Genomic DNA, 19948 nt, shown 5'->3' with positions numbered 1-19948 from the left:
TTGCATTGAGTCCATTGATCAATGTGGAGAATATTGCCATCTTAGCAGTAAGCATTTTGATCCATGAAGATAAGCTGTCTTTCCATTTATTTAGTGTTTCATTAATTTCTTTCAATAATGTTTTGTAGTTCTCAAAGCAGAAGTGTTGCACTTTAGTTTTTTTCCAAAGTATTTTATTCTTTTTTATGGTTTTGTACATAAAATTGCTTTTTAATTTAATTTTGTTTGCTCATTGGTCCTTTTTAGAAATATGATTGATTTGTATATTGACTTTGTATCTTGGAGTGTTGCTGAACTCATCAGTCTTAATAGTTTCAGTGGATTCCTTATGATTTTCTGTATACAAGATCATATCATCTGCAAATAAAGATAATTTTACTTCTTTTCCAATCTGGATGCCTTTTGTTTTCTTGCCTAATTGCCCTGGCTAGAATGTCTGGTATAATGCTTAATGGAAATGGTGAGAACAGACATCCTTGTCTTATTCTTGATCTTAGGTGGAAAGCATTCAGTCTTTCACCACTAAGTATGATGTTAGTTTTGGGTTTTTATAGATGTCATTTGTCAGGTTGAGAAAGTTCCCTTTATTCCTAATCTGTTTGTTGAGTGTCTTTTTTTTTAAGATTTTATTTATTTATTCATGGTAGACATAGAGAGAGAGAGAGAAAGGCAGAGACACAGGCAGAGGGAGAAGCAGGCTCCATGCCAGAAGCCTAATGCGGAACTCGATCCCAGGACTCCAGGATCTCGCCCTGGACCAAAGGCAGGCGCCAAACCGCTGAGCCACCCAGGGATCCCCCATGTTGGGTGTCTTTATCATGAAGGTTAACTATAATTCTTCATTTTGGTATTTTAGTGGTTGCTTTACTGTTTACAGTGTACGTCTTTAACTTTTCATGTGCTACCTTCAAGAGTAATATACTTCTTTACATATAGTTTAAGAAACTTCCATTTCTCCCCTCTTAGCCATTATGATTGTCAACATATATTTTACTTTGGGATGTTATAAACTCTGTAAGAATTGTTAACATTGTTGCTTAAATAAATTATCTTTTTATTTTTTTGGAAGACTTTATTTATTTGAGAGAAAGAGAGAGAGCAGGGAAAGGAACAAAGGGAGAGGGAGAAAGAGAATCTCAAGCAGATTTTGTTGAGTACAGATCCCTTCAAGGGGCTCAATCTCATGAGCCTGAGATCATGACCTGAGCAAATCAAGAGATAATAGTCCATTATCTTTTTCATTATCTTTTTAAAATACTTATTTTTTAAGTTTATATTATAACATTTACTTGTAAAATCAATCTATGAGACCATTTAGGGTATTTGGACAATCACACACATTTGTAATTAACCACCTTAAACATTTTTAAGTGTTAAGTATCTTTACATTGTTGTGTAACAGATCTCTAGAACTGTTTCATTATGTAAAACAGAAACTCTACACCCATTGAACACCAACTTCCTGTTTCTCCCTTTCTCCAGCTCCTGGCAAGAACATTCTACTTTCTGTTTCATGAGTCTGAATACTTTAACTATCTCATATGAGTAGAGTCAGTAGTATTGGTCTTTTTGTGACTGACTTATTTTATTTAGCATAACGTCCTCAAGGTTCATCTCTTTTGTAGCATGCGACAAAAATTACCTTCTGTATAAAGGCTTAATAATATCCTTTTTTAGGGATGATTTATTTATTTATTCGAGTGGGGAGGGACAGAGGGAGAGGGAGAGAAATCTTCAAGCAGACTCCCTGCTGTGCTCAGAATCTAATACAGAGCTCCATCCCAGGACCCTGAGATCATGACTTGAATGGAAATAAGAGTTGAACATTTAACTGCCTGAGCCACCCAGGTGCCCCAGTCTTAATAATATTCTATTTTATGTATATACTACATTTTCCTTATTTCTTTTTATATATATGCTATATTCATCTGTCAATGGACATTTGGTTTGCTTCCACCTCTTTTCTACTGTGAATATTGATGTAACGAATGGGAATGAGCAAATATCTTTATATATTCTGGATATTAATTCCTTCTCAGATATATGATTCGCAAATATTTTGTCCCATTCTATAGTTTCCCTTCCACTTGAAACTCTTTCAGATTTCTATTATCTGTCTTCTGTATATTGATTTTTCTTTCCTTGTCCCTATACTGGTTGTTCTATTTCTATTCAAAAATATATAAAATCCTTCCCTTGGCTCTACTAGATATCACAAGCATATATTATTCTACTTCTTTTCCTTTGTGGCCTAGTTTCTTGACAAGATAATTTACATTTGGTCTCTGGTTGCTTACCCATTTTTTATTTCCTACATTCTGTTTCTACTCTCACCCCTGTATTGAATTTAGTCTCTCACCAAGTATCTCTTAATCTCCAAATCAATCCATGATTTCTCATGTCTCTTGACCTCTCTAATAGCATTTGACAATGTTTTATACCCCATTTTTATTGAAACTCTCCTCTTGGTTTCCAAAACTGTCCATTTTCCTGACTTTCTGGTTACCTCTCTAGTGGTCATGTCCCCATTGCTGTCATCTTTCTTTTCAGAATTCCAAATTCATCAACACAGACATTCCCTCAAGTTCTCTCTTTGCTCTTTTCTCTCTTTTTGCTACTCTGTTCAATTCCAACACTTTAATTTTTGCCTTAAGATGCAGTGCCTTTTAAATATCTCCAAATTCAATCTTTATCCTGACTCCAAACCTGCATTTCTAACTGCTGGTTGAATATCACGGTCATAAAACTTTGGAGCAGTAAGAAGCCTAGAGATCATCTAGGTCAATATACTTCAGACTGTTCCACAGTACCTAATGGATTTCCTAGAGACAGATCAGTTGCTCATTTATCTCAGGCATCTCCATTTCTTTCTGCACTGTTTTTTTGCTTCATACATATTTATTGAATGATTACTTAATGTCTTATGGACATTAAAAAGATAGTAAGAGGATATTATGAATAATTTAATGCTAGTAAATTTGACAACTTAGGTGAAGCAGACAAATTACTTAAAAAATAGAAATGTGCCAAAATTGGCACAAAAAGAAATATAAACTTAATAGAAGTAATTATAGAAACAGAATTATTAAAGATATTGACATTAAATCAAAACCTGTCCTGGAATGATATAATTCCAATCCTATCCAACTCTTGCAAGAGTTAGAAAAATGTTAACACTTCTCCATGGACCTTTATACCAAAATCTGGAAGAACACTACCAAAAAAAGCAAAAGTGTAGAACAATCTCCCTCATGAAAATTGATTCAAATATTAAAATATAGCCAATATAACCCAGCATGTGAACAAAAACAGGTTAGCACATCATAATAAAGTGATTGTACCAGGAATGCAAAGTTGGTTAAAGATTTGAAAATTAAGGAACATAATTTATTGTGTTAAGAAAATAAAAGAGAAAAGGGGATCCCTGGGTGGCTCAGCAGTTTAGCACCTGCCTTTGGCCCAGGGCATGGTCCTGGGGTCCCGGGATCAAGTCCCACATCAGGCTCACTGCATGGAGCCTGCTTGTCCCGCTGCCTGTGTCTCTGCCTCTCTCTCTCTCTGTGTCCCTCATGAATAAATAAATAAAATCTTTAAAAAAAGAAAGAAAAAGAAAATAAAAGAAAAATGAAGAAATTAAACTGTTTTTGTCTGTCAATATGGTTTACATACAGAAAATTCAAATGAATCTACAGATAAACTATTAGAAGTAATAACAAGGTCACTGGACACACAATAAGAAAAAATAAAAAATAAATTTTTAAAAAGATTTTATTTATTTGAGAGAGAGAAAGAGTGAGAAAAGGAACAGTGGGAGGGGCAAAGGGAAAGGGAGAAGCAGACACCTCACTGAATGAGGAGTTTGATGTGGGGCCAATCCCAGGCTCGGGACTCTGGGATCATGACCTGAGCCAAAGGCAAATGTTTAACCGACTGAACCAGCCAGGCACCCCATAAAAATAAACTTATCAGCAACAAATAAATTGAAAATGGAATATAAAAAGCTGTACCATTTACAAGAGCATCAAAAGCTATCAAATATAAGAATAAAATTAAGAAAAAAAAGAACGCTACCAGAATACTCTAAAACTTTATTTATTTATTTATTTATTTATTTATTTATTTATTTATTTATTTAATTTATTTATTTATGATAGTCACAGAGAGAGAGAGAGAGAGAGAGAGAGGCAGAGACACAGGCAGAGGGAGAAGCAGGCTCCATGCACCGGGAGCCCGACGTGGGATTCGATCCCGGGTCTCCAGGATCGCGCCCTGGGCCAAAGGCAGGAGCCAAACCGCTGCGCCACCCAGGGATCCCTACTCTAAAACATTTTCAAGAAAAACTAATGAATATCTAAATAAATGAAGGACAACACCCCAAAAACAAATAAAACAGTTAAGAAATGGGCAAAAGACATGAATAGACATTTCTCCAAAGAGGAGATCTAAATGGCCAACAGACACATGAAAAGATGCTCAACATCAATCATCAGGGAAATGCAAATCAAATGCAAATCAAAACAGTGAGATACCACATCACACCCAACAGAATGGCTAAAATTAACAACACAGTAAACAACGGATGTTGGTGATGATGCAGAGAAAGGGGAACCCTCTTGCACTGTTGATGGGAATGTCAACTAGTACAGCCACTCTGGAAAACAGTATGGAGGTTCCTCAAAAAGTTAAAAATAGAATTATTTTATGATCCAGCAATTGCACTACTAGGTATTTACCTAAAGGATATAAAAATACAGATTTGAAGAGGTGCATGCACCTTGATGTTTTTAGCAGCATAATCAACAATAGCCTAACTATGGAAAGAGTTCAAATGTCCATCTATTGGTGAACGGATAGAGAGGTGGGGGTAATATTCGTATATATATGAATATTACTCAGCAATCAAAAAGAATGAAATCTTGCCATTTGCAACTATGTGGATGGCACTAGAGGGTATTATGCTAAGTGAAATAAGTCAGAGAAAGACAAATATATAATTTCACTCATATGTGGAATTTAAGAAACAAAACAGATGAACATAGGGAGAGGAAGGAAAAATAAAATAAGACAAAAATAGAGAAGGAGGCAAACCATAAGAGACTCTTAAATATAGAAAACAATCTGAGGCTTGCTGGAGGGGAGGTGGGTGGGGGGATGAGCTAAATGGGTGATGGGCATTAAGGAGGGCACTTGTTGGATAAGCACTGGGTGTTACATGTAAGTCATAAATTCTACTCCTGAAACAAAAACTACACCACATATTAACTAATGTTAATTTTTAAATAAATAAATAAAGGAATACATTATCTGCAAGAATTGTATGGGGGATGGATGAAATAGGTGATGGGGATTAGAGAATACACTTATCATGATGAGCACTGAGTAATATATAGAGTTGTTGAATTACTATATTGTACACCTGAAACAAATACAATATTATATATTAACTATACTGGAATTAAACATTTTAAACTTGATAAAAAATAAATATAAAAGAATTGTAATACAATCTTATAATTGTGTTAATTCTCCCCAAACTGATCTGTAATATAACTCCAATCTAAATTTCAATTGTTTTAAAAGAGAAACTTGTACATTCTAAAATTGAAGAGTAGATGCAAAGGATCAAGAATGGCAAAAACAACCTTGAAGAACAAAAACAAAGTAGGAATATTTACACTATCAGCAAGGCTTATTATCAAGCTATAGTATTAAAACAGTGGTACTCAAGGAAAGATAGATCAACAAAATAGAGTCTAGAAATAGCCCCAATCATATATGGTCACCAGATATATGACAAACATGTGTGTGCGCGTGCGCACGCATGCACAATTGTGTGGGGGTGGGGTGGAGTGGGAAGGTGTGGTCTTAGGTGGCATTGCATAAATTGGATATTCATTGAGAAAAAAATGAACCTTGACTCCTACCACACATCAAACACAAGTATCAATTCAAAATGGATTACATCACTAAAATAAAAACACCAAAGATAACAATGAAAAAATATGTTCATAATCTTGGGGTAGGCATGCATTTCTTAAAAAGGAGACAAAAAGGAGTAACCTAGAGAAAAACAATTGACAGATTAGAGATCATTAAAATTAAGTGATTCTCTTTACTAAAACCACCATTAAGAGACTGAAAAGGCAAAACCACAAACTGGGAGAACAGTTTTGCAATCTACATATCCAAAAATGACTAGTATGCAGAATATGTAAAGAACTCCTACATATCAATAAGGGCACACAACCCAGTAAGACAATGGAGAATGATATACAAGAACTTTACAAAAGGAGAGCCAGACAGTCAGCATATTAAAAATTGCTCCAAATCATTAGTCATCAGGGTAATGCAAATTAAAAGTGCAATGAGTTATTACCACACACTTACTAGAATGGCTATTTATACAACAACAACAAACCAGGTGACAGTAACAAGGATTGAGAGGATATGGAGCAACTGGAACTATAATTCCTTCCTGCTAAAAGTGTTAATTGGTGTAACCACTTTGGAAAGCAGTTTTGGCAATTTTTTTTATTAACTGAATATTGCCTGGCAGTCTTAACACTAGTCTACAAGTCTACAAAAGTGTATACTGTGTACACCCAGACCATATATTAGAATGTTTATGCCAGCACCATTGTAAAAGCTCTAAACTGGAAACAATTTAAAGCCCTTCAGAAGACAACAATAAAATGTATATATATATTATTGTGTGTTCATATAAATACAGCAGGAAAAGAGATAAACCCCAATACATGCAAAAATATGAATGAATCTCACAGATGTAAGGACGAGTACATGAAGCAAACACAAAAATATACACAATAAATAATTCCTTTTATATAAGCAAAATTAGATGGTGGTGATAGAAGTTAGGGTGGTGGTTACATTTGAAGGAGCTCTGAAAGGGAGTACAAGGTAGACTTTTGAGATGCTCGTTATGTTCCATATGTTCACTTTTGTAGAATTCACCAAGATTTCTGAACTTTCTCTGTTTTCTGTACCTCTACAATTTCATACAAAAATGAAGCATATTTTAGTTAGAAAAAAATAGTATAGAAATATTTTTGCTCATAAAAAAAGCAGCGTGGTACACTTTGATCACATAATAATGGATTATGCAAGTAAATTATGATTTCTTTTCTCTTTTGTTTCCAATTTCAAAAATTTGGAGAATTGTCAATTACAGTAACTGTATTTGTTTAAGTTGTTTATTTCGTCTTCCTCCTAAATGGCTTTGATTTTCTATTTCTTTTTATTATATGTGTTTTTAATTATATACCACCTCAAATCTTGGGAATTGATTTATGATGAAAATAAGTACAATACATACCATTTTATCTAGGAATTGTGGTTACCATATTTCTTTACTTTTTTTAATTCCAAAAAACTAAAACGAACAAAACCAGTATGCTTTTACTTTTTCCATTAAATGTAAAAGATGAACATGTCCACTAGATGGAAGCACACCCCAAGACTATGTTTTTCTTGTAAAAAGTTAAACATTCTGTTTAATGTAAAAACATAGTCTTTAGCAAAGAACTAAAAGCTTATATATTACCAGTTAATAAATTGCTTTGTATTACTTAATGCTATGTTAGTAAAAAACTACAGGGATTAAGTTGTTTCATTCACATTGTGTGTTTAATTTTACAGATTTTATTTTTCTTTTTTTTTAAATTTTACAGATTTTAAACCCATCTCCAGAAGTCACCTCAGTGTCTTCTGCTTGGTAAACAGGGAAATTTGAACAAAGCAATGGATGTTTAATGCTCTTGTTTTTTCTTGAGAGAAATAGATGCTATCACCACTTTGGTTTCCTAGTCTAGATTCTAACAGTCCTCATCTAAATTATTTAAAAAGCCAACCATGTCCTTCTTATAGTAGCTAAGCCATGTTTTCAAATTTGTTGAATGCTGTCAAATGGATTAATTATTTTATTAATGGAGGAAACATTCCCTCTTGTTATAAATAGTCTTTTGCCTGGGATTTTAAAATTCCAGTGAGTTGGTGAAATTTTTCTCCTCCTCATCTCCCTCCCTCCTCCTCCTCCTTTTTTTCCCTCCTCCTCCCTCTCTCCCCTCCATCTCTTCCTTCTCCTTCTCCTTCTGCTTCCTCTCCTTCTCCTTCTTTTTTGATAACTCACAGGACTCTGCAGCCCCCAGAGTTATGCCCCTAGAATTCAGTGAAGAGGTTTTTACATGCCACTGCTTGTTATGGAAAATAATAAAAGATGAAACTAGTCATCTCTGGATATCTACTTTTAATAATCAACTTTACTGAAGTATGAGTTATGTACAGAACCCTACATTCCATTTAAAGAATACAACCTAATGACCTGGGCAGTTGTATACATCTGCAAAACCACCACCACCACAGAACACAGAAGAACATTTCCATCTCCTCCGAAAGATTCTTCCTGCCCTTTTGCAAACTGTCCCTGCTGCCAGGCAACCACTGCTCTGTTCTCTATAAAGGAGTTAATTGTCCCCCAAATGGATATTCAATCAGAACACAGCACTATTTCTTTAAGAGTATTTCCTACTGCAATCCTTGGCACTTTGTCAAAAATTTTTTTTTTTTACTTTGTCAAAAATTAATTGACCATTTCTATCTGGATCTGTTCCTAGATTCTCTTTTGTTGTATCCATCTGCATGTCTATCCAATACCACGCTGTCTTTTTTTTTTTTAAGATTTTAAAAAATTTATTCACGAGACACACACAGAGAGAGAGAGAGAGAGAGAGAGAGAGAGAGAGAGAGAGAGAGGCAGAGACACAGGCAGAGGGAGAAACAGGCTCCACGTAGGAAGCCTGATGCGGGCCTCGATCCTCGGTCTCTAGGATCACGCCTTGGGCTGAAGGCGGCGCTAAACCGCTGAGCCCCATGGACTGCCCCAACATGCTTGCTTTTTTTTTTTTTTTTTTTTTTTTAAGATTTATTTATTTATTTATTCATGATAGACATAGAGAGAGAGAGGCAGAGACACAGGCAGAGGGAGAAGCAGGCTCCATGCCGGGAGCCCGACGCGGGACTCGATTCCGAGACTCCAGGATTGCGCCCTGGGCCAAAGGCAGGCGCTAAACCGCTGAGCTACCCAGGGATCCCCCATGCTGTCTTAATACTGCTATTTCTCAGTAAGTTTTGAAATCAGATGATATAAATCCCTCAGCTTTGTTGTTCTTAAAAATTGCTTTGACTCTTATGACTTTTTGCTCATTTATGTTTTATGCCATAACATGCAATTTGCTCCTAGTAAGGGTAATTTGTATGTCCCCAAACACTACCATAAATACACTACATAAAATAATTTGAGAGAATATGGAATTTTTGTTGTAATTATTTGATAAACGAATTGGTGATACGTGGATATTAACAATCAAGGACACCACAGATGAAAAGTGGTATTTGAATGTGAGCTTTCACGGCAGTGGGTGATTTACTTAACCTCCGTGAGCCCAATTTCTTCACTCATACAATGGCAGCTCCCTCCAGGGGTCATCGTGGGGCTCACGTGAGATAATGTTAATGAGCTCCTACATCACCGTTGGCACACAGCAAGCACTCAATTGTTAGCTATTAATATTATTACAGTGGTTTGGTGTATAACATCCTGGACATGCAAGAACTTTTATAAACAAGATCAGATGAGATATTTCACTCATGCATTACATAAAAGATAATCAGGGAAGGCTGATTCACATCTGATTAAGATGTGAATCTTTTTTACATTGATTTTGATAGATTTCATCTTAGAATGAATTTTTAAAGTAATTACCAAAAAATTATACCATATTATTTTTACATTTAAATACCAAACTAAAATTTTAGATCTGTAATGACATTAAGAGATTATCTACTATTTCCCCAGCTGTTTACACTTGGAAGCTGCTAGCCCCTCCCTATTTTATCCTTCTCTGACAGATGTTGGCTTCTCTTATCCCTTCTAGAAGTAAAAAGCCTGTGTTATCAACCTAATAGCATTTTATGCAGCAACACAATAAAAAATTTACAGATGTAATGGTGCAACCTATTAAAAATCAGGACTTGATTTATTATACCCATTGATATAATAATCCCAGAAGTTAGAATTTCCCTAAAAATAAATTCATCTGACCTAAGGGGTAAGTTTCCTAGAAACCAAAGCTGGGAGTTAGAAGTGGGCTGTTCTTACCAATGATACTCAGTATTGAAGAATTATCTTTATTTTATGTTTTATCCCTATTTTTTAATGTGTTCAAAGAATCTTATTAATACTAAAAATTTAAAATAGAATCAATAGGGCAGCCCCAGTGGCTCAGCAGTTTAGCACCGCCTTCAGTCCGGGGCGTGATCCTGGAGACCAGGGATCGAGTCCCGTCAGGGTCCCTGCATGGAGCCTGCTTCTCCCACTGCCTGTGTCTCTGCCTCTCTCTCTCTCTCTCTGTCTCTCATGAATAAATAGATGAAATCTTAAAAAAAAAAACAATAATTATCTAGTTTTTGAATGTATACTGGTGAATATTTGGAACATAAAGAAAACATGCACATCAAATAAAATTTAATTGCATGCTAATGAAACAACTTTGAAGCTAGCCAAATTATGAAATCTGCCTTATGACATACAGCAGGTAACCTTTGGCAATGTCTGGATGCATTTCCAGTTGTCACAACTGGGGAGAGAAAGCAGGAGGTACCTCTGGCATCAACTAAGTCAAGACTAAGAATGCCGCCTCACAACCTACAATGCACAGGATGCTCCTCACAACAAAGAATTACTTGGGTATAATGTGAGGAATGCTGACATGCAATTCCTTTTCTATATGGAACCCAAAACCTCCTCATTGTTCAAGGGTGCAGACTAAAATAAAAAGAATGGATTAAGACCCTAATACCTTTTTCTTCCTTTTGATTCTTTTTATAAGCTTTGCATATCTTAAAAAAAAAAAAAAAACACGTGAAAGCAAATCTGAATTCTAATGCTTTTTTTCTGGTATGTGGGCCCTAAAGGGTCTGATTTTTGTATCAGGTCTTAATATGATTCTCACAACAGAGCTGTCTTGGTCTAGAGTTGGTGTCCATCAGGATTCATTTTCTTCAGTGAGTTATTAAATTGAGATTTGAAAACACCTGATAGGCATCTGTTGTTGTTGTTTTTTTTTTTTTTTAAGAAGTGTAGGTTCCCTTTCTTGATTTTTAATTCCTATTGCTTCTGTTTAAGGCAGTTGTGTCTGAAAACAGAAATCCAGTGACTGCTCAGGAGACAGTGGTCCTTATCAACACACATTAACTCTCCAGTGATGTTTGCCTAATTTTCAAAGACTGTAATTCAGTAGAGATGGAAGGCTGAACACATATATTATAAAGAGGAAAAAAACCCAATTAGGTAGCAGTTTGCTTTTATATATTTATTTACTTCATTAAGCAGATTTTCTAGCCTATAAAGCCTGCTCCTCTGAGATCCATTGGCAAATACAGCCATGTCATTAAATCCATAAAGCCGACTATTAGATGTACCTGAATGTTGACTGCATACTTGGTGATGAACCAAATATGAGTGTTTTTGTGTTTTTATTCCATTTGTTCAACATTAACAAGATCTGTCCTGAAAGGGGGAAAAAGTTAGGTACAAATTTAAAGAGGAACTCACGTAGTAGGCATTGAGGAGCTGTATATAGAATGAAAAGCCACTTGCAGCTTCTCAGCCCTGGATACACTGTGGAAACACATTTTCTCTCAGAATCTCATTTCCTCCCAGTCTTTGTAATTATTTGCTAAAATCATTTTTTCTTTTCTTTTCTTACTCCTTGGGTTTTTTCCATTGGAGACCTCTGAGCCTGAAAGAGACCTTTGAAAATGGGATAAACAGTGTCTCCAGGAATGGAGGTGTTTGGATTTTTGTCATAATAGATGCCAATGAATTGAAATAAATGAATACATCCATAGAATAAAGACTCGAAATCCCATCACTGTGGTAGGTTGTGGATCAGAAAGCTCCCCAGAGAAGCATATTTAAGGTTTAGAAAAATCAAACCCAACTCATTTCACTGTGAGACTGTGAATTACAGTGTGCTCTTTGAACTATGACAGTCACCTTTCCTTGAGCATATAAGTGAATCAAAATGAAGCCTGTAGTTAGGAAAAACAGATTTTTAAAAAAAGTTTTTGGATAAACTCTTCCAGATTAGAGAAAATCTTGTTTGCAAACTGAGCTTTTTTTTTTTTTTAATCCTTCTTAAAGCAAACTAAAAAGTACAAGTAAGTGAAAGTCAAAAGCACAATTAGTGAAGGGTTTCTGTGAGTAGGAAACACTAGTAAATACTAAGGAGAGTACAAAGGAAGCAAACAATACAAAGTCTGTCCTCAGAGATGGAAGGGATTTCTTTATATGTGGAGTTTGCTCCTCAGCTCCGGTTGAATGTTGAAGTCTGAAACCAAGGGAGTAGTCACATCTCAGCTCCTTATAAATAAGGCCTTGTTGACCATGCATAAGTGAAAAGCTTACATAAAATCATGGATGCAACTCATTCCCAAGTAAGAGAAGAGCCACCAACTCTGACTTTCAGATAACCAGGTGGCTCATTTAGCAGTCTGCTAGGATGGATAGCGTCCTATTCTACTGTCACTATCTGTCAGCTGTACCTGTCATTTGGTATCCCTAAACAGGGCCATTTTTTTTAAGAGAATGTGCGCATATACACATGCACACGTGGGGTGGGAGGGAGGGCAAAGGGAGAGGGAGAATCTTAAGCAGACTCCATGCCCAGCATAGAGCCTGATGCAAGGCTCCATTTCACCTCCCTGAGATCATGAACTGAGCCAAAATCAAGTCAGACGCTTAAATGAATGAACCACCCAGGCATCCTGGGGGCAATACATTCTGCCAAAAACCTTGCATCACAGACACTGATACTCTGAAACTGAGGCATCTCCTAGTCAGAGATCACAGAATAATTAAAGCTCTCTTCATTCTTAAATCCTATTTGTCATGATTCAGTTCATATGTTAACCTTCCTGAGATGTTTCAATGTTTTTTTAATCCCCAAACCACCAAACATATTTGATTAAATAACATTGTTAGTCTAGAATGAGTGGATCACATGGGCTGGCTCAAAAAGATTAATCTTGGTGAATATATAAGAAGAAAAGGCTCATTGGTTTGGTTCCCTTCCCATACCACGTCAGTTCTGGTGTTAAGAGATGAAGAGAAAATCCTTTGGGAATAGTCACAGAGAGGCTGGTAGTTGGCAGAAAACTCCGCCAGAGAGAGAATAGTTGCTCAATGCATGCTGAATAAATACATAGAGTATGGATCCAAGGAAGATATGTGCTTGTTAAAAAAAAAAAAAAAAAAAAAAAAAAAGGATTGGTGCCATTTTTGTTGTTCAAGACTTTTATTTTTTTCTGGATATTTAATATTTATGCTTTGTCACTATCCACACTGTGGCTTTTGAAAGCCTGAGCCACTTTGTGGTTCTAGCCCCAACATAATCAACATCTCTTCACTTTTAGAATTCCTTTTCTCTTGTCTCTTTGACTTAGTATGATTTGTATAAAAGGAGGACCTTGGAAAATAAATACTTCCTGTGAACTAGAGAGACCATCTGAGCAGTGCCCCAAACAACACGATTAGGCAGGAAAAACCAGTTGGAGAGCAGATACAGTATGATCTCTTGGACCAAGGTAGAGTTGTGTGCATGTCTAAAAGGCCATGCTGACTCACCAATGGAAGAAGGATCATGTAGGTTGACCAGGGTGAGGTAGGACTGTCCACAGGATTGTGTGAACTGTGGTAGCAAAGGCAGTATATAACATTCACTGACTAAACACTTTAGCTAACTACTTTCCTGAAAATTGTCTATGCTGTAAAAGACAAAGATCTAAGCTTTTTTTTTTTTTAACTTTTTTTTTTAAACTTCTGATGATTCAAGTCACTAATAAATTAGTTCTTATGGTTGGAAATGAAAGCAAATGGCTATGGTGATGTAGAGAAGACAGCTGAACTGCACCAATATACTTGAGATTTTTAAATTAAGTTCTGAGTTACCTCACCTTATAAAAATACGTGTCAATATACTAAATACTCCACAAAGATCCAGGATGGGGGATATTTAAAAATACACTTCTCTTGGATCAGCACCAAAAATATCATTAGTTTTCTATACAACCCGTTACAAGTGTTTGCATTAAAATTATGTCTGATAAAAATTACAAAGTCCACATAGATAGGTAAAGATATATCCAAACAACTTTCAAATACATTTTGACATCAAGGTTAGGCGATTCGCTTGGAAGGGCTTTAGATTATGTACTATTGAATTTCTACAGTAAAACTTTTGATGGCAACCTTGTATCATGGGGATATTTCCTATCTTACACAAAGGAGGCACTGGTACTTGGAAACAAGAAAATTACTAGAACCCTTATGGTTATGGCTGAGGTGAGGAATTTGTGCAGCCTTCCACGATTTCAAAGAGGTAGTGATAGATGCTTGTCCGCCTGGCAATATCAAATGCAGTTTCTTCCAGGTTGTTTTTCAGACCCGGTTTGATATAGCGGTTCATCAGGAGGAGTTCCAGAGTGTCTTTGCTGTCCCTGTTCCCAGCAGCGAGATGTAAGGGGGTCAAGAGGCCTTTTGTTTGGGCGTTAATATCTGCATCGTGCTGAAGTAAGAAAGAAGCTACTCTGGTATTATTCCACTTACAAGCACTGTGCAGGGGTGTCCAGCCATCCACTGTCACTGCGTGGACATCTGCTCCTTGTGCAATCAGCTCACGCACCACATCTAAGTGTCCACTGTAGGCTGCTCGATGAAGGGGGGTATACTCATCTTCATCTCTAGTGTTCACATGAGTAGCCTTTTCAGACAGTAGCCTCCGCACTGTAGTAAGCTGAGACAGAAAAGACATCTTTTAAAACCCCAGCTCCACCCGAAACAGTAAATGAAGAAAATTTAACTGTCTAGTGGTGTCAAATTTACTTAAGTTCAATAAAAACTTGTTAGCAGGTGACTTAAGAAATAAAAATGGTTTAAGATTTCTTTTGGGGGGATGCCTGGGTGGCTCAGTGGTCGAGCATCTGCCTTTGGCTCAGGGGGTGATCACAGGGTCCTGGGATCAAGTCCCACATCAGGCCTGCTTCTCCCTCTGCCTGTGTCTCTGTCTCTCATGAATAAATAAATGAAATCTTAAAAAAAAAAAATTTCTTTTGGGGGCAGAGAAGGCAACAGATTTAAGAATGAACAAACTAGTGTTAAGTTAACCACATTCTTGCTTCTGCGAATGGGACTCTGAATATCAAACACCAATATTGAATGTATGAATATCATAAATTTACCCCTGGCCCAATTAAGGCTCACTACATAAAACCTTTAGTCCTAGATGAATAATACACACTATAATTGTATTTAATATTTTATATTTCGTTAGCGAAGGAAACATAATAACTGATTTTTCTACCATAGGATTATGACACCAATATATGAAGTGCATAAAACTTTGAAAAATAAACTTCTTTATCAGAATACAATGGTAACAAGGAAATCTAGAGATTAAGGAGCTCAAACTAAAACAACTTTAGAAACATGTTTTTAGGAAGTGATTTTCAATTTGGTCTTTGGATCTCTAGTGCTCCCAAGTTAAAAATTTATCAAAAAATACGAGACCTTTTTAATTAGTTTAGTTGCACAGACATGGAAGAACTTAGTAAAATGAAGTAGAAGTGGCTAAGTGGGAAGAATAGATGTGATGATACTACTTAGATGATACAGGGCAAATAAATATTCCTGAATCTCATTTTCTTAAACTTTTAGTAAAAGGGAAGAATATTCCTTGTGGGGATATATGAGGATTAAATCAAATAACGTAGAAAAGCACATGGTATATTTGGTATTCAAAACATGTTAATTTCTATCCTCCCTCTTCTAAATGATAATTGTCTCTAGGATGATCTTAATGACTTAATATAAATGATTTAAAAAATACAGGTGATTTCTTGTTAACTTTATAATTATCCCTTAAACTTCCAAATAATACCTAATAGGATGCTTTGTGACTTACTAGGTCCTTTCATGGACATTGCCTCATTTGATCCTCAAATCCTGTATAAAAGATACTGGTATTATCATGGCCATTTTTATAGGTAAGAAAATAGAGGTTCAGGAATGGTAGGATCTGCCCAAAATTACAAACCAAATAGAGGTTCAGGGACAGGTCTTCTGGCTCCGAATCCAATACTTTTTCTACTATAGTATGGTATCCTTTTTAACTGTTTTTGTTTTTACCCGATTTTTTTCAGCAGCCCAAAGAAGCAATTTGCTTGGATCTTTTTCCATCTTTTTTTCTTGTAATTGATACCACTCTTCAGTTTTTTCATCTTGCTCCTCATCTTCATCAGAATTCCCTACCCAGAGACTTTGGGTACCAGTGGGAATAAGGTGTCCATGTGTTTCCAACAATTCAAGTTGGTTAAAGTGTTCAGAAAAGTCCACAGAATTGTCTGGGTCTGGTTTTCCATTATCACTTACTTTCCCTCCTTCCATTTTTACTATGATTCTAAATACAAAACATTTCAAATGCCAGGGTATAAATAATCTTTCTAGAGATGAATCACGTCTGCTTTATTTTATTCATCAATATCTGGAAGCACAAACACAAAAATCATTAGTGAAACAGTAATTAAGTGTTTATCAACAACACAGATAAGTCTTGCAAACACACACAAATAAATCCTGTCTAAACATTTTGGTTTTACCAGTATTCTTTATATTGTCTAAATACTGGAGCTGAGATTTCAGTTATCTATGCCTTTAATGGTAAAAACTCCTTATGTTTTTTGTTTTCTTCTACTAAGTCAATGGTTATATTATTCTGAATCTATTGGCTTATATCCTATTGTATTATACTAAGAGTGACATATGCTTAAAGCTTTGAAATTATAATTAAAAAGACAGGCCTATTCATAATTTTTATAAAACAGACACACAGATGACATAAAGCAGAAACAAAAATTTTTAGTTTCTAATAAACTACTTCAAAGAATTTGGCATTTTTAGAGATGGAATAGCCCCAAGGACATCTGTCCAAATCTCCCATCAATGCAGATCTTTATTATAACATAAATAATAATTACTGTATTTCTATCTTAATAATATCAGGTTTGGGAAATTCACTGCTTTAAAATGGAGTCCCATTCATTGATACACAACTATAATTTAGTTGGCTTCTCGTTTCGAACTGAAATGTGGCTGTCATTCACTCCATTCGACAAATATGAATAGAATGCCTGATATGTGCCGGTCTTTGGGTATTGGGATTTAAAAATGAACAAGATCCATGTCTTAACCTCATTAAGGTTACTGTCTAGGGGAGGTGACTGACAAGAATAGTATGATCTGTGCTAGGACAGGACTTCATCCACATATTGTGAGTATACAAGAGGATTAGAATAATACAGTCCTAAAGGATTAAAGAAGGCTCCTTGAAGGAAGTGACATTTATTCAGCTAGGCTGCCACATTAATTTATAAACCAATATCAGTTTAAAGAGTTACACAGCTTACTAAATCCTAATCAATTTTTTAATGCAAATAAATAATATCTTAAAAATACCATTTCTCAGGCTCCCAACTATATTTGTTGAAATCTTATCAGTCTTTCAAGGCTCTTCTCAGATGTTACCTCTTTCATGAAATCTTTCTTGAACTTCCTAATTAGATTTCTCTCTAGAAGCTTTTTTGGTGCTACATATTGTCTTTTTTTTTAACATACTGTCTTATTTCAGCACTAATTAGTTCCTTAGAAGATTATTAACTTAAGGATGGGGACTGTATTTAACTTATATTTATAGCCTACTATACGTATAGGCTATAAATATAATAAGAGAACATTAAGAAATATTTCTAGAATTAGATTTAATTAAAGCCCTGTCACTTGATTTTGCCTGGAATGGATTTAAAGAGGTTCCAGAGTTAGTCTACTCTTAAGATACCAATTTCTTTCTAATTTCACAAGTTTAATAGTATTCAATCCTAATGTAGCATTAGATTTTATTATTAGTGCCAAAAACACTAGCCTCAAGCTTAAATTTATCACTCATGACTAATAAAGTCTCTGGGCCTATTATGTCATTGTAAAATGTAATGACTGTACTAAAGGATTTCCAAGTCCTGCCCAGCTTTTCAGAGTCTATGGAGACCCCATCAGGATTGCTTTATGATTTATTAGCTCTCTTGGAATTGTCACTTTTTATTATTGAAGGGTTGTTAATATGCAATGTTTTATTAGTTTCAGGCGTAAAACACAGAGATTCGACAATTCTATACATTACTCATTGCTCAGCACAGTACACTATACCACTGACCATACCTGCTGTATTATTGACTATATTCTCCATGCTGCACTTTTCCTCTCTGTGACTTATTTATTTCATAGCTGGAAGTTTGTACCTCTTATACCTTTCACCTATTTCGCCTATCCCCTCACTCCTCTCCCCCCTGGTAACCGTCAGTTTGTTTCCTGTGTTTATGATCTGTATGTAGAACTCCCATTGGGGTTTTCATTTTTTTCTTTACTCTCAAACTATTCCCTGAACCTTGCAATACAAAAATGATCATACATCAGTTCATCCAACACTCTGAACAGATACCAATAAAGTTAATTATATCAAATACAGAAACAATAAAGCACGCATTTTATTTGCTTAAAGCACACTCTTTCCTTTCTGTAAAAATACCCCCCCCACACACACTTTTTAAAATAAATTCTGAATTTACTGCTCCAGGTACAATAAGTTACATATAAAATTTCTTTTTATATTTTAGGTAGATTTAATTTAGAGAGTCCAACCTAGGTGCATTTCCTTGATTCAGGATTTTTAAAAATTGAGTTAATTTTCTTACTTGATAATATTCCACCAGGAAGAAATAGGGTATGTTTCTTAAAAGAACACATCTCGACAGAGATTTAAACTATGTCAACGCCTCACAAATAAGTGAGCAGCAGACGCGGTCACAAACCCCCTCTGACAGGTGAAGGCGAGGAGCTTCTGATAGATGAAAACAACCCGCCCTAAATTAAGGACGCATCCGTGGAACTAAAGGTCAGATTTCCTAATTCAAAAGTTTCACATTATTTTGTCAGTCACTGCACTGTATTTTACTGCTCTCAGCACAAAGCCATCCAGATGTGCTGACCCGGGATCCAGAGGAGAAAACAGGAATAAAAGGGCCGAATGCTCTAGCTCTGGGGAGTGGGAGTGCGAGAGAAGGCGCCTAGTCCGGGCCCTCCAGCGCCCCGGTCACTTCCGGGGAGGGAGAAGGCCCCGGCCCGGCCCTCCGGCCCACGGGTCACTCCACGGGGAGGGAGAGGGCCCCAGTCCCGCCCGCCGGCCCGTGGGCACTGGACGGGCCCGGAGTCGCGCCGGCGGCCTCCCAGCCAGCCCGGGGTGCGGAAGCCGCTCCAGCCCGACCCACGGCCCACGCCGCGGCCGAGCTGCAGGTCCCAGCCGGGGTCGCCAGGTGACCCGCCCCCAAGGGCCCAGCACTCTTTAGGTGGCGCGAGGGGACCGGGGAGCGCGGCTCGGGACCAGCAGGAGCTACCCACCTTAAAGAAGGGAGAGCCGGCGTCGCGAGCCTCGCTTCCGGGGTCGTCCCTCGGTTTCTCAGGATTGGCTCCTGCTGGAGGGCGGGGCGTCGCCGCTACTTTCCCGGCGCCCTCCCGGCGTGCGGCAGCCAATGAGAGCCGAGGAAGAATGGAAGCGTGACGTCATCACTGAGGTCTCGCGAGGGAAAGAGCGGCGGCGGCGGCGGCGGCGGCTGCGGCTGCTGCTGCTTTTTTTCCTTCGCTCCCGCCCAATTCGGGTGGGTGGCCCAGCGGGTTCCTACGCGCAGGCTCCGGGGGCTCGTATACCGCTCCTCCTGCTCGGGGGAAAGACAGCCTGGAGGTCTGGTGGAGGAGCTCTGGAGAGCGCAG

At 37.0% G+C, this 19948-nt stretch overlaps 2 protein-coding genes and 1 long non-coding RNA gene across 6 annotated transcripts in view; 2 read left to right on the top strand and 1 right to left on the bottom strand.

Moving 5' to 3' along the window:
- LOC140615181 (uncharacterized) overlaps window positions 1-14561 on the top strand; it is an 18961-nt gene extending 4400 nt beyond the window's left edge. Inside the window, exon 2 of the long non-coding RNA XR_012015921.1 lies at window positions 14508-14561. This is a non-coding gene — a long non-coding RNA (uncharacterized lncRNA). The remainder of the gene's footprint in view (window positions 1-14507) is intronic.
- On the bottom strand, window positions 13355-19716 carry ANKRD49 (ankyrin repeat domain 49). Of its 2 annotated transcripts, none has more exons than XM_072795058.1 (3): window positions 19580-19716; window positions 16262-16616; window positions 13355-14870 (listed from the first exon to the last, which is right to left on the bottom strand). In XM_072795058.1, exons 2-3 carry the CDS (start codon window positions 16517-16519, stop codon window positions 14409-14411), a joined length of 720 nt encoding a protein of 239 aa, XP_072651159.1. In that variant the 5' UTR covers window positions 16520-16616; window positions 19580-19716; the 3' UTR covers window positions 13355-14408. The 2 variants fall into 2 exon arrangements, with proteins under 2 accessions (XP_072651159.1, XP_072651160.1); XM_072795059.1 differs by lacking the exon at window positions 19580-19716 and adding an exon at window positions 18877-19478.
- MRE11 (MRE11 homolog, double strand break repair nuclease) overlaps window positions 18925-19948 on the top strand; it is a 73269-nt gene continuing 72245 nt past the window's right edge. Inside the window, exon 1 of one of the 3 annotated variants that reach the window (XM_072795056.1) lies at window positions 18925-19076. The gene's annotated coding sequence lies outside the window, so the exon portion shown is untranslated. Of the gene's footprint in view, window positions 19077-19406 lie in introns of those variants that run through there. The other 2 variants (XM_072795055.1, XM_072795054.1) reach the window with 2 other exon arrangements.

The sequence above is a fragment of the Canis lupus genome, chromosome 23 (assembly GCF_048164855.1).
Source record: "Canis lupus baileyi chromosome 23, mCanLup2.hap1, whole genome shotgun sequence".
Classification (NCBI taxonomy): domain Eukaryota; kingdom Metazoa; phylum Chordata; class Mammalia; order Carnivora; family Canidae; genus Canis; species Canis lupus.
This window is presented reverse-complemented; position numbering and strand designations above follow the sequence as displayed.